General features: G+C 43.5%; 1 protein-coding gene across 1 annotated transcript in view; it reads left to right on the top strand.

Annotated features, from left to right (window-relative positions):
* The window catches only part of LOC140236664 (rapamycin-insensitive companion of mTOR-like), a 112,415-nt gene extending 97,746 nt beyond the window's left edge, over positions 1 to 14,669 (top strand). Inside the window, exons 20-31 of the mRNA XM_072316583.1 lie at positions 1,451 to 1,668; positions 2,163 to 2,289; positions 2,844 to 3,085; positions 3,805 to 4,084; positions 5,067 to 5,159; positions 5,938 to 6,044; positions 6,686 to 7,918; positions 9,464 to 9,608; positions 10,141 to 10,588; positions 11,230 to 11,554; positions 11,964 to 12,102; positions 13,684 to 14,669. Of these exons, the coding sequence (XP_072172684.1) occupies positions 1,451 to 1,668; positions 2,163 to 2,289; positions 2,844 to 3,085; positions 3,805 to 4,084; positions 5,067 to 5,159; positions 5,938 to 6,044; positions 6,686 to 7,918; positions 9,464 to 9,608; positions 10,141 to 10,588; positions 11,230 to 11,554; positions 11,964 to 12,102; positions 13,684 to 13,758 (3,432 nt within the window). The 3' untranslated portion in view covers positions 13,759 to 14,669. The remainder of the gene's footprint in view (positions 1 to 1,450; positions 1,669 to 2,162; positions 2,290 to 2,843; positions 3,086 to 3,804; positions 4,085 to 5,066; positions 5,160 to 5,937; positions 6,045 to 6,685; positions 7,919 to 9,463; positions 9,609 to 10,140; positions 10,589 to 11,229; positions 11,555 to 11,963; positions 12,103 to 13,683) is intronic.
* The last annotated feature ends 473 nt before the right edge of the window (positions 14,670 to 15,142 follow it).

The following is a 15,142-nucleotide window of genomic DNA, read 5'->3' as shown; positions in this document are numbered from 1 at the left end:
TGTGATGGTGATGGTGGGGTTGGTAGCGAGGATTAATATGTCACCCTGCACCACAAAACCGGCAAAGAGTCGCCAGACATGGAATTGTAGTGTAAAAGTGCATATTCTGAAAGTGCAGACTTAGAGCTTTAAAATGGTGTATAACTCAGTTCAAATAGACTCTCATATTACCTATCTCAATATTGGAAAGAAAGCACACACTCTGGGAAAGAGTGTACTGAGAAAAGAGGCTCTGATGTTTAGGGTCTATTCAAGCCCTTAATTTCTAAAGCCATGCTCTGTTCAGTGAATGGGACAAAAAACAGGATGTAGAACTGGGTAGGAATAACAATGAAGGGATTATGAGATTAGGCTGAAATTGAGCATGCCCTATTAACACATTCTATCACTGACCCATACCAAGTTTCAAAGCAGTAGCATTATCCTTTCAAAAGGTATTAGAGTTGAAAATGAAGAGTGGGTATTAAAAGGTTTCTAAGAAATGAAAGGGGGCCTCTAAGACATGCCTAATCGCATTACTTTCAACAACAACAAAAAATTGTTCTAGAAAAACTGCTTAAGACACAATTTTCCGATCGTTTTATGAATCCAAACTTAAGTATAAGAATTGCTCTTTCAGAAAATGTAAAAACTTAAGATTAACTATGTTGACCTGTTTCACCTATTTTGAGTCCTTGCATAAAAACAGGGCGTGCAATATGATAGTGGTAATTATGGTTAGTATGAGGGTGGTGATGTTAGTGGTAGTGAAGGTGATGGTGATGATGAAAGTGATAATGCTAAGTATGATAGTGATGATGATGGAGTCTTTTAAGGGCTGAATATTAATGATTGCAGATGAAAGTGAAACTGTTGATGGTGATTGGTGATGATGGCAAAGATATTGAGGTTGATAAAATTTGTTGAGTCCCCACCACTGATGATGGCAAAGGTCAAGGTATAATGTCGACAATTATAATTGCCATCATGCTAATGGCGGTTGAAAATAAGGTAGTATCACATTTTGATGGAGACTGAAGTGGCAGTTTTGCTTTCAGTGTTGTTAAGAGATAGCATGAATGATAGAAATTGTGGTGGTGGTGGTAGTGTTCTTAATGAATATTATAATGATGATAGTGATAGAGATCATCATCATGATGATCATGACGATGACAACGGTGATGATGGTGTTGATGGTGATGATGATGGTGATGATGCTGATGATAGAGATGATAATTATGATGATGGTGCTGATGGTAATGATGATGATGGTGATGGTGATGATGATGATGATGATAATGGTAATGCTGATAAGGTTGATGATGATGATAATGGTAATGCTGATAATGTTGATGATGGAGATGACAGTGATGATAATGAAGAGGAGAAGGGGATGATGGTGATGATGATTACGATGATGGCAACGATGACAGCCCACATACTGATGGTAATCCTCTCCGAACCTCATCAGGCGGACGCTGAGAAGCTGCTGATGGAGCTGGCGGTGGACATCGGTGACTGTCTGCTGGAGATCAGCATGGCACCGCGCAATGAACTCCCGCCCCAGGCTGTTTTCAGTCCCGCCAGCATCCAGACAACACTGAGCCAGGACTACTTCCTCCTGGTGGGCAAACTCTCCCAGACACACGAGGGGGAGAAGATACTGGAGAAGGCCGGGGTCTTTCAGTAGTAAGTACCTCCCCCCCCCCCCCCCCCCCTCATTTCCTAGTTGCAGGGGTGCCAGAGGCGTGGTTGGCGTTTTTGAGTCATGGCTGATGATGAGTTGTCAATGTACTTTTGCACAAGACTGTGTAATGGTGTAATGCGTGTGTGCATATAGAGGTTGTCATGAATATCTATTGAGGATCCCTCTGACTATCTGTCTTTGATAGATTCTGCACCAAATCATAGTCATGCCAGTCAGTTTCTGCCACCACAGGCACATGGCTTGGACATAAATACTTTAAAATGCTAGTCAGTATTCCAATATGGATGTCCTCACGCATAGACACACACACACACACATCGAAAAGAAAGGCAAACAAAAAAACAACAACATCAAGCACAGGCATGCAACAACATGCGCAAACAACAGACAATGATTGTACAATAAGATGTACATGTATGCACAGATGCATACTGTTCACACTAAATATATCTTTTTTTTCCCCTGTATTTTTCAGCCTCCTGGATGTGTGTTCCATGCCGCACCACGAGACCTTACAGAAGCTGGTCCTAACCTGTCTAGACTACAAGAGGGATGGCTTGGCCAGGACAGTGCTCAGCAAGATGCTGGCTGGAGCAGCCGAGGTGAGTGTCGTCATCGTCGTTTAGGTTGAGCTATCATGGTTTTGCAGGCCCCCTGAAGGGAGATCAAGTCGCAAAATGTGCCCAACATAATGGGCTAAGGACTGCAGAAGTTGGTGTCATGACAGAAGAAATGCCTTTGTATCACTACCAGAGCTCTTTGACTAATCACAAAGATAAAAACATTTCTTGAATGCTCATTAGTGGCTTAAAAGTGTGCTCACACTTTTGCAATCAGTTAGAGCTACAGGTAGATGACTTTGGGATCCATGTTTTTTTAGTTTTGTCATTCAGAGTTTCAGGTTGTGAATATGCAAGTGTCATGCAAGAACAATGTGTACTCCAATGTGTATTGTACCTTAACCCGTTGAGGACGGTTTGATTTTGCTACAACATGTATTTCCCATAGTCGCTTGCCTGAGTATACTCGGGACTCGTCCTCAACGGTTTAACATGGTGCATCTGATTTTCCCCTAGTGTGTGATGGGATCTGCATGCATCTTATCAATGATTCTTTCTCTACCCACAACCCCCACTCCCACCCCCTTGCCATCCAGTCGATGCGGCTGTACGCCACCAACCACCTGCGGGTGCTGCTGCGGGCCCAGGCCCCGTTCTTCCACACGTGGGGCATGGAGCTGCTCATCACGCAGCTGAGCGACAAGTCTCGGGCCATCAGCTCGCTGGCCATCGACGTGCTGGACGAGGCGTGCGAGGACGACGCCAACCTCCACAGCCTGGTGCACATGAGGCCCCCGCTGCTGCACATGGGGGACAAGGGTGCCCTCCTCCTCACAAGGTATGGTAGTCATGACAACAGTCTTTTTCTTTTGTTCAAGCTCTAGTATGTGCTGTGAAGGGGGACATTTTTGCACAAGTATTTTTCATGCTCAGTGCAGAGGGATGATTTTAGCATACCCTCAGATTTGCTGTTAACGTACATCAATGATTGTCAAAATTCTCAGATTAACAAAAAAGTAGTAAACACCATGTGTGTACACATTTATTTTACATGTTGGTATTGCATTGCCAATAATGCAAGAGATTTTCTGCATTCTAAAATTTGTTATGTTTACAGTAACACAATTCATGTGATGAGTGATTGGGACTTGCAAAAAAGAGTCGCACAAGAATGATCTAACATACATTTTTTTCATGATCCAGTTTGCTCTGTAGTTAGCTGAGGAATGGGTCATGATGAGTAAGCAGGGAGACAGACATTGAGGATAGATTTACTAGCAAAATAAAAAGAGAGAGGTCTTGGAAGAGGCTAATAAATTCATTGAGAAAAGACAATGAATAAAGTCTTGATGGTCATTAGAGTGTCAAAAATACTGACATTAGTGTCTGAAACAAATTTTTGTAGATAGATTGTCTAACAGTTAGCTACATATATCATAAGAATATGGCCTCAGAGGTTCTTGCACTTTTTTGGATCATGACCGTAGAAATGTTCAATTTTTGTTATCTTTTTTTCTGAAGATGATGAGACTAATGCTGAGATTTTCTTCTTTACAGGTTCATGTCCACCACCAAGGGCTTTAAGTATCTCCACGATGTCAACTACGTCGCCCACGAGCTCGAGCGCTGGTTCACGTACTTCAACCGCAAGTATGTGACACTGGTGGAGACCGAAATCAACGAGGCGTTCACGTGCTACCACCGTCCCAGTCCCTCGGGCGGCTTCACGCGCCGGTCAAAGGACGAGCGGCGGCACAAGAAGGACGTGTACGTTCCCGTCCACCTGTATGGTCAGCTGGTTAGGCATCGTGGCGGTTGCGAACTTATAGAGAAGCAGGTGAGACTGCCGCCCTGGAGTCAAATTGATTGCTCATTTGTGTGTATCATGTACAGAGGCAAGGACCTGAATCGTTATGTGTGGATGGTTGAGACTGCTAGTACGTTCACTGCACTTACCTTGAAACAGGGACCTTCAAATGTAAGCTATATAGTACAGTCCATTAGTTTTTGCCTATTTTGTAGAAACATTAGCCATTCTGTGCCAAAACATAGATGTTGCAGTTTTGGGGATTTTCCCCTTCAGTTCCCTCAATAACCTTGTCAATTACAATAGAAGCCATTATGATATGTATTATCAGGTAGATACTGAATAGGGCAGTGATATGGCTCAGTCTATCATACCATGTCTGCCTTGCAATCAAATTGCTCGGGTTCGAGGCCCAGAGCTTGAGTCTAGGTGAGCAATGTTGTGTGTTATCGTGCCGTCGTCCCCACTAGAAAAAGGCAAAACACTCAGTCTCTCAGATAGGACATTAGATGAAGGATCGTTGTGTGATAAGAGTCGTGACTCACGCACGCAAAAGATCCCACCTCACCTCCTCGCAAAGAGCAGGGTGCTAACCCAGTGGAGTGGTCCGCCCCACATAGCCAGGCCAGAAACAGATGATAAGCCCCAGGTGACTAGCAATGGTCAGCAAATGATATCACCCAGCATATGAAGATGAAGAAGAAGCGTAATTACTGTTGTCATTTTGCGCAGTGTACCACTGCATTTATATGGATATATTGTACATGCATAAAACAGAAAATTATTATTCCTTTTGCAGCATGATAGATTTTGATATCTGTCTATCTCCAACTTCTGAGGATGAATACTGCTCCATTTATCCAAGTGTTAACTATAATGCTATGCAAACTTTTGAAAGAGCCTTCCAACATGAACACAGATGTGTTAATGTGGATGTCACATTGTCTTTGATGTACACACATTGTCAGTGAGGTAATTTTGCTCGATGTTCGTTAAACAAATCTCTCTTTAGAGTCACATACCAGAGATGTGCGAAGTGATACGATTCAGTGATGTGGACAGCATGGACAACATCCTCAACTTGAAGGCGGCGCTGTGGGCAGTGGTGAGTCAAAACAAAGAGGCAGTCTTGCTTAATAATACAGACTTCATGTTGAGCCCAAGATTATGAAGCTTTTAGTGCTGTAGGCAGAGAAAAATTAAGCAGATACAACAGAATTGCCAACTTGTATGTTTTCCTTATATTAAGTTTGATTTTGTTGTCATCCAAAAGATGTACAGGGGAGATGTGTTTTTAGATGGAAAATATTTTTCTCTGAAATTTATATCTATGTTTCATGTGTGGACTTTTCCTTTGAATGAAAATGTCTGCTTTTCCATGTGTTTACATCTATGTCTGTATGTGTTTGTGTATGTTCACATCGTACGCCACTTCGTGGGTATTGTTGTTTGTTCAGTTTTTCAACTGTCTGACAGAATATTTCCTTTGACCTTAGTGTGTGTATTTGTTTTTGCTTTTTTTTTTAATTCTCTCTGTTTGTATGTTTCCATGCCTGTACAGATCCATGCTTATTTGTTGCTGTTGTTGTCTGTTTCTTTATGTGTCTGTCTGTCTGTTGTATGTGAATGAATGAATGGTTGTATGAATGAATGCACGAACAAATGAACGAACGAATGAAATTATAATCCAATGCAGTAATTATCATTGTACACTTATGAAAACATACTTACATAGAAAAGCAATGATAATAGGAACCAGAAAATAGCTTGAATGCTGGGCAAGTCTGGTCCCTTGCAACTTAGGCAGTTACAAAGTATGTTTCTTAATTTGTCACTGTTCTCTTTGTCTGTGCACCTGTCTGTTTGTCCGTCCCATGTCTCAGGGTCACACAGGAAGCACAACGTGGGGCCTGAGGCTGTTACAGCAAGAAGGGATCATTCCGGACATGCTGAGACTCGCCGAGGAGTGCGAGGTCTTCTCAATCAGAGGGTACGTTGGTATAAGACGAAAATAATTGTTGCCTGCCCGGCAGAAGGACCCTAACGCCTGCGCACTGAAAAAATCACAAATCGGTGATGATTACTTGATAGAAAAGAGCTTTCAAACTCTGTTGAATCATGTCACAAACCAAAATTCAATGAGTGGTCGAAATATCATGGTAGGGCCCTTCTGCAAGGCAGGTGACAAAATACAATATACATTGTATAAGTCAGACTGTACTTAAACAGGTCATGTAGATTTCTTGGCAGTGGTTGGTTGCGAGGACTATGGTTGTACATGACATGCCATATACAAGTTTGTGCTGACTGCTATGTACAATATGTATTTCACATATTCCTCAAGTCAAGTGATGTTATAAAGTGTAGTAATGCGCCACACTGTTGCCTGTTGTATCATTAATGCAATGTATGAATCATCACCAAGGTGGGAAATACTGAGTTTTGCTTCTTAGGAAGGAATACAACCTGTTTGTCATTCCGTTGAATTCAATCATTGTGACAGTGGCACATAAGTCCTGATTTGAGAAATATCATGCACTACAACAGTATCACCGTGACTGACATTTTGTGATTGGTTTGCCAGTGAGGTTACGAGCTGTAAGATCTGTTGTTTCTCTGTCATGTTAACAGGACTTGTTTCTATGTGCTGGGACTGATCAGTAAGACAAGACAAGGTGCAGACATCCTCAGCTCCCTAGGTTGGGAGAGCATTCGTCACTGCCGTGGAGACTACTTCCCCGTCCAGGAGGACCGAGACACCAGCACGGTGACACTGCCAGTTACGGAGGAATACAACCACAATCACCGCGAGCTGTCCTCCCCTGTCAGTCTCCACAACTTCAGCTCCTACAGCATGGACAGTCCCAAGACGCCGGGAGACGCTGGCCCAAAGATCGACCCCAACGTCAAGTTCTTTGCGGGAGAGCCCAGTCCCGTGCAGAGCCCGATGACCATGGGAACGCCGCCAAATTTTTTCCTGGAGGTCACCGGGGATGTGAATACCAGTGTTGACGGGAAGATCCCAATGGGTAGCGAGGAGAGGGCCCCCTCGCCGAGTCCGCTGGCGCGACTCAGCAAGCGGGATAGGGTGAACTCCGCCACAGAGCAGCTGCCGGGCATCACGGAAGTGACTGATGGCATGAGGACGGTTTTGGACCGCGTGTCGCGGACGCCGCTTCTGAGGCGGGCCCAAACCATGCCGATGATAGAGGGGCAGGACGATGACGAGCCCCCTCCGTTTGATTCGGTCATCACAAAACTGCGCAGCAATAGCGACGCGAGCTCACGGACGTGCAAAGACAAAGGCGGCGGCGAGGGGGTGCGCTTCAACCAGGAGGTGCACGAGCGCTCGCGGGCGCAGTCCCGCGACCGCAGCCACAGCCTCAAGCGGCGCTGCGACAGCAACGAGAGTGGCAACAGTAGCATGGGGTCCAAGAGCCGTAGCGAGAGCTTCGCCACAGACACCTCACAGACGAGTGGCGTGGGGTCGATGCATTCCAATCCCTCCAGCCCGCCAGTGGAGTCCTCCATGTCCAGCGTCAACACCGTCACGAGCTCGCACACCGTCAAGAGCGTCCACTCCTCGGACACGCTGCGAAAGCGGCACAACCTGAAAAGGACTCCCAGCTTTGTGCGCAGGATATCCAAGACGCTCTCCCCCAACCTCAGCTCGTATTCCAACCTCTTTGAGACCAACGCGGCTTTCACGTCAGCGAGAGACGCCCACGGCTATGCCACCCTGAAAGCCCTCAAGCTCCAGCACAGACAGTTGAGTCAGGGAGAGGCAGACAGTTTGATGCGGAGGGCGTCTTCTTTTGGTAACCAAGGAGACCCGAGGTTTAGGAAGACGTCAGGAATGGTGGAGTAAGTGGAAAGATGGCTTTTGTCATATTTTGTGTATTGTACTTCTTGTTGTTGTGTTGTATCATTTTAAGAGGTGTTTAAGACTTGCAGAATTGATTCTTTCAGCAGTTGCATCGGTTGCATCGGTTGTACGAGCAGATCACTTGTACATCAGAATTTGCATGATGGGTTTCCGTGTGTGAAAATCGGCACCCTCATTTATTGCCACGTAAGGTATAAGTGCATGAATTAATTTTGCAATATTACATTCTATCTATTTCTTGTGAATTTTGTATTGTGTGGTATGCATTCTTTTGTGCATATTTTGCAACATGTAACTACATTTCATATCTGTCCATATTCATCATTTGAATATGCACAATAGCTTTGTAGTTGGTCATAACTGGATTAGTAGCAAACATATTGTCATATATTCTAAACCCTTGTGCTTTCTTTTTACCCGTCTTTTCCCATGCACTTACCGTGTTCTTTTTAATTTCTGATATATTTTGCTACAATGTAGCTATTTTATTGACTGAAAATATCGCAACAAATAGAATAATGAATGCACAAATGATTATTGGACATCATATCAAGTTTGAAGTTAAGTATTGCTGTACACAGAGAAAAAGGTCTGTTGTGCCTATTTTGATGTATGTGCAATTTGTTATAGTAATTTTACTCCTCTTCTGATTTCTTCAAATATGGTGTTAAAATGTGCTGGAAACATCAAGAGTGAAAAGTCTTGGAAGATGAACATAAAAGCAGCAGTTATTGTTAGGCAGTGGAGGAAAGTTTGAAAAAGGGGGGAGTGGCAAACATCGTCTACTAAAGGGGCTTTTGTGAGCGTGTGGTTCAAGCGCCACAAAACTGGCATTGACATTTAAGAATTAGAACCAGCATTGGCTGTCCAGCGGATATTTGGTAGTCTAATGGATAAGACATCTGTCTCCTGATCAGGAGATTGTTGGTTCAAGTCCATCCCAAGTATGTATGCCCATGATTTTATTTTTTATCATGGCTACTAATAAAATCGGTGCTTATTACTTTGAGGAAGGGCAATCTGTCAATCATTTCCAATAGAAAGGACTTGATGCAAGCGTTCCTTACAGTCCGCCCTTTGTTTAATATCTGACCATGTCGGGACCAGCACCTATCCCAAATAAGTGATTGTGGTCAGATATGGGAGAAACCATGTGTATGTATTTCAAAATATAGCTGTCTACCCAGTGGTAGCAAGGTAGGCAGTGTACACTGCAACAATGGTGTTATTTATGCTATCCAGAGCCTGCTTAAAATTGTAGTCCATTTTTTTTTTACAGAAAATAAAATATCATAAATAGTTCACAACATGTTTCTGTTGGGAATATTATAGATGACTTGTGTGAGTTTTGTAGGACTTAATAGTTTGAAATTACTTTTGTTTGCATCTTCAATGTGTGTTTAAACAGTCCAGATGATAAATGAGTCCAGATAAGAAATAGCTAGATAGTCAGGGTCATACTTTTATTCTTTTAAAAAGGGCATTGACATTGTGTAACTATAATCCCCTCTGCACACTTGTAGGAGTGTGAGCATGAGCTGCCTGGAGAGAGCGAGTGTCTTATCTAAGGCCCCCTCGATGAAGTCGCTCCATCCAAGCACCTCAACCAGCTCCAAGATGGAGTTCATCGGCCTCTGTCTGCCCGTGGACGTCACCCTCATATTTCATGTGAGTTTTTTTTTGTTTTTTTTTTGGTAACGTGACAAAATCATGCAGCTGACAGCATTTTATGTTGCTTGAATGATTTTGCAAGCGTTCAGCTTTCACTTTCATCTGCCATAGTTTGAGATAATGATGGTATTGATAATGATGATAAGAATGACAATGATAATGACAACGATTATGGTGGCAGTGATGTTGATGAGAATGACAGTGATGCTGATATAACAAATGATTGTAAAATGTGCCAAAAGAAAACATGGTGATTCAATCAGTCATCTCTATCGAATATCTTAAACTGAAAACTTTTCTGTTGTTGTGTTTTTTCAAAATATATAAACTTGGCAAGATATCAGTACAATGTATATCACTTTGCTGGTACAGTGTATCTTGCAGTGACTTACCTTTGTATAGACTCCTTTCTCGTTGCTTCCAAAGTGTTACGTAAACTCGTGTCAGAGTGTTGGTATTCTGTTGGTATGCCTGTGTAGGAGCTGAACCTAAACATATACTGTACGTGCCTCCTGTGTTGATTTTTCAGTCCGACGAGAACCAATACAAAGGTGGACACAGCGACCACACGAGTCAGGCGGTGTCCCCGGGCGTCTTGTCCGACATTCACATACCTCAAGTCCAGGTCTACAGCCCGGATTCCGGGTCAACCTCGGCCAGCAGCGCAGCAGGGGCTGCCCCCACCAGCCAACTTGTCTCGGCATCCCTCCAGGGCAACACCACGGGCCCGCATCCTCCGGAGCAGAGTGGAGTGGCCCACCAGGATGCAGGGGCCCAGGCCCACCAGGGCTATTCCACGCTGTCCAAGGTGGAGGATGGGGAGGAGGAGATAGCCGCCCTGAGGGAGGGGCAGCTGAAGGAGGTGGTGGTGGCAGCTGCGGCAGCAACCCAGGAAAACGCAGACAACAACATGCACTGCCCAGAACATTGCCTGGCCTGTACCAAAGTCAGGACCAGGTCTATGGGCAGTACCGAAGGTGAGGGACCCTTGCCAAACTTCAGCCAATCGATCCAATAACCCAGAAATACTATACTCAGAGATCACAGACCCCTGCCAGAGTGGTAGGATCACTAATCCCATTAAACTGTGCAAGCATCCTTCAAGAAAAATATCCTGGATTTAGATTATCATCTGAATCACCACCTAAAACTAGTCACCTGTTCCCTTTCCCACCACATATCTACCCTGTAAATGTCACCAAAATCTGGCTATCAGTTTTAGAATAACACTGACAACAGTCAGGCAGGCAACTTAGCCCCCCCCCCCCCCCCCCACAAAAAAAAAAGAAAAAAAGAGCCATCCATGCTGGCAGAAGCATAATCTCCCAGGCGAGGTCAGAGTAGTTTTACATATTAATTTCATGAATGTGAGTTGGCCCACAAAAATAAGCACATCGTACAATGTACCAGGTGTGCCAAATGAGATGAGCTTGGTATTGGGTGTCCTGCCTACAGAAATGTCAAACTTCCCAAAGAAATTGATCTAAAACAAGTTGTGATGGGGTTAAGTACCACGTAGACCTTAATGACATGGCTTGTTCTTATATTTACAGTTGTCAATTTGTTTTGATAACCTCTGTTTCATGCGCCGATGTCCCCATGCATTTTGTCCGCGCAGGCGATACCGGCTCTGGACCGCACCTGGATGACCCCTCCTCCCTGGTCATCTTCCAGCCGGTGGAGCCCATCCAACCCCTGCTGATGCGTTCCCGTGGCAACAGCTCGGCCAGCGCCAACAACCCATTTGGGAGCAGCATGGAGAATAACACACCCACCAGCGTGGCCAGCACGGAGACCAGCCTCTCGCAGGGCAGCCAGGAAGTGGTGCGGATGCGGGACGACACCCTGCGGGGGCGGGAGCTGATCCGGCGGGAGGTCATCCGCCTCGTCATCAAGATGAGCAGCTCCGTGGGCATCAAGGCCCAGGAGGAGGGGTTGCTAGGGTGAGTGTTTTTGCCAGAGGAGGGGTTGCTAGGTTGAGTGTTGTGCAAGTCATCTACTTCAATGGTATTACTAATATAGATCATAGATGTTGTCCCTCATTTGTCAAAAGACTAAAAAAAAACTTTATACATTCTAACAGGCGTAGGTGTAGCTGAGGTCTCTTCAATTCTCACTATGTACGTACACTGTGTTTGGTACTCATATATTGTAAAGCATCGCATTGTATATCATATTGTGTTGTCATATTTTTATACCTTTGATTTGTCAGACTATTTGTAAGTGATGAGGAAATGAAAATTAAGTTGGTTTCTAGACATTGCCACAGAAAATTTGTTGTCCATCCTGTTTAATCTGATATTTATTTATCATTTATCAATGTCCACTGTCTTTCTCTTGCCTCTGTTACAGGTTGCGGGAAAAGTTCCCGCGAGCTTTTGAGAGGACGTGCCTGTTCTCTGACATCGCCAACCTGCTGGCCACCAGCAGTTACCGGCTGTCTGCGAGGCGATTCATCCAGGAGCTGTTCCAGGACGTCCACTTTCACGAGGTGAGACACTTGCTGCATCAACCAACAGACCCCTAGTAAACACATGTAGCTGGTCTGGCGCTTTCTCGATTTCGATGGGCTTGACCAATTGACAGTAAACGAAACATTGGCTTCTTTGCTTGGTTCCCTTACCACAAATTCATCAAACAACAATTAGGGGGTAAATAGATGAATGAAAAGAAATGTTTGTCCCACTATTGTGACTTATCATTTTTTGCAACAGCGCCATACATAAACCTGTTGAGGATGAGCCAATTTTGCTGACACCTGCCAAAGCATACTTTGGACTAGTCCACAATAGGTTAAACGGGCAAGTGGCCATTCATATGTACATGTACTTGCCCAACATTAAGTTATAGTTGGTCAGGGCAAGTGAGTACATTGACTTACACATATTCTTGAGCCACGGGGTACTCAGTTTTAAAGGGATGATATAGTATTGGTAGAGATGAGGGTGGGGCTTTTAACTGTTTGCAAAAGAAATGTTTGTCCCACTATTGTGACTTATCATTTTTTGCAACAGCGCCATACATAAACCTGTTGAGGACGAGCCAATTTTGCTGACACCTGCCAAAGCATACTTTGGACTAGTCCACAGTGGGTTAAACGGGCAAGTGGCCATTCATATGTACTTGCCCAACATTAAGTTATAGTTGGTCAGGGCAAGTGAGTACATTGACTTACACATATTCTTGATCCACGGGGTACTCAGTTTTAAAGGGATGATATAGTATTGGTAGAGATGAGGGTGGGGCTTTTAACTGTTTGCAAGATACCAAGAAACCACTTATGAAATAGGACAGAGCATACCATTCTTAGAGGGCTTCAAAGTTTATTTGATGAAAATCAGTTTTGGAATGGTTGAAACATTCAAAAACAGAGTAAATCAAAGCAATCGTAATAAGAGGTGGGTCCCGCCTTTTATTAGGATCTCTCTATTTTGGATATCTCGGGCATTTCAAAACCAATTTTCATCAAATACTGTATACGCCGAATATATTGTGAGGTTTTTATTTTTGCGAATTTTGCGAGTCAGGTGCTATTCGCGAAATTAAAGACACGCGAAAATATTGACTCTGATCCCGATGTGAATGAGACGTACACATGTACACTTCTCCGTTCAGTACAGGACTTCACGATCCCGAATTTAACCACTCGCGAAATCATTGGGAATTCCCGATTCGCGAGAATTTAGACTCGAAAAATATATGGGGTATACAGTAAACATTGAGTCCCTCTTTTAATTACATCCTCTTTCACATTTTATAAGAGGTTTTTCATTATCTCGCAAAAAAATGTTAGAAACCTGAAGTTAGGTCTCAACCAAAACTATACAATCCCTTTATGATATGTGAATATCAATGCCCACTTGAATACAAAGAAGAACAGATTTTGCCGAAGATGAAAGAGGAGGTGCTGTACTCAGCCGGGCAAAACCAAGTTTTGTAGGGTCTCTCACCCTCCACTGAGTGTGAAATCTTACTACCATACACTGTTTTACACCTCAGATGTTTGGTTGAACTTGTCCTTGAAGTTAAATGATATTTCCATCTTTGTCTTGTCTGTCTTCCCCTACCCCAGCTTCACCACGAGGCAGAGCGGATCTTGGGTCTGGAAGAGAGTAGTGATAGTCCATCCAGCTCTTCAGGTTCCTGATACAAGCCCAGACCTGAGCCCCTCCCCTTTTACCTCTGACCCTTGACCCTTGATCTCCCCCAATTCCCTGACCTTTGATCCCTTGATGACCTCAGCCAATCATGTGACATTCGCCAAGAGAGCCGATTTTTGAAGTGGGAAACGAAGCAGAAAAATTCCTCGATGTGCTAATCACCAATGTCGTGTACAGAGACACTGCGGGGGAAAAATGTTTGTCGCGTTGAATGTGTCTGATTCTGCTGGTTTGTTGGTCCGTTCGTTTTTTTTCCTCCGCGAGAAGAAAATGTGCCAACAGACATCGAATCGTTAATGTGCAATAAGCAACTCTTTCTGTTTTTTTGAAACCGACTCCTTCAAATGGTGTCAAGACAAATTTTTATTGATTGTCTGTGAGACAGTGTGTAGTGTTGAGATGTTTGAGCCAGGCTCTTCATTAAGAGTTGGAGGTTTAAAAAAAAAAAAGTAATGTAAATGTAACAATGAAAACATTTTCATTGTTATTTGAATGAAAATATTTTTGTCTATGTCAATTTCTCTTCTTTGTGAGATCTACACGTACTGCGTACTGTAATTTGAGAAGAAGAGACTTAAATTTTGCCTCGCATTGCTTCAGACCTGTACAAAGAGGATATTGTACTATATACATTCAGCTTAGCCACGAACAAAGTGTGTCCGTGAGTACGTAAGTCTTGTTTCTGGTGCCCAGGCGGCCGGTGAAGGTGTAGGACATGTTTACTTAACCGTATATGCAAAAACGACTCCTGTACACGTATGTGTTCGTTCCGCTTTGATTGGACATGTGCTTGTATGTTCTCCTGCAAGCTATAGAGCCATGCCCTTGTAGCTCACAAATGTTTGTCCGTATTAAGTTTTAGTCCGGTGAAAGAGTAGTTTACGTTTGTTTGTTTGTTTGTGCGTGTGCATGTGTATGTGTCAAATTTCATGCAATATTACAGGATTAACTAAGGTCCTGGTTTTTGCAAATTTGATGGCATTTTTGTTTCCTATTTTTCTGACCTTTGGAGAAGGTTAGTCGCAGGTTACAAATCAACAATGTCAATTGCATTCGAGAATCGTTCTTTGACATGAATTTCTAACATTCTTCGTTCATCAAATTCTGTACCATTCACAACAATTTGCTCAAAGATGACGATAATCATCAGAGTTGCTAGTTTTATTAAAGGAGCCCGACCTCTAGCTTTCATTTCTGCCTTGTGAAAGGCAGAAAAACAAATATTGGTCACTTGTCAGTGCGCAGTAACAACTCTGGCAGGTTTGTTTGTTTGTTGTTTTTTAGCCTCCCCCCCCCCCCCATGCTATTCTTATCATTTTATAAGAAAAAGAAATGACATTTTAGTATAAGTATAAATGACTTCCAAGTCAA

The sequence above is a fragment of the Diadema setosum genome, chromosome 13, assembly GCF_964275005.1.
Source record: "Diadema setosum chromosome 13, eeDiaSeto1, whole genome shotgun sequence".
Lineage (NCBI taxonomy): Eukaryota > Metazoa > Echinodermata > Echinoidea > Diadematoida > Diadematidae > Diadema > Diadema setosum.
Note: the sequence above shows the minus strand (reverse complement) of the source record. Positions and strands in the feature narration are given on the sequence as shown.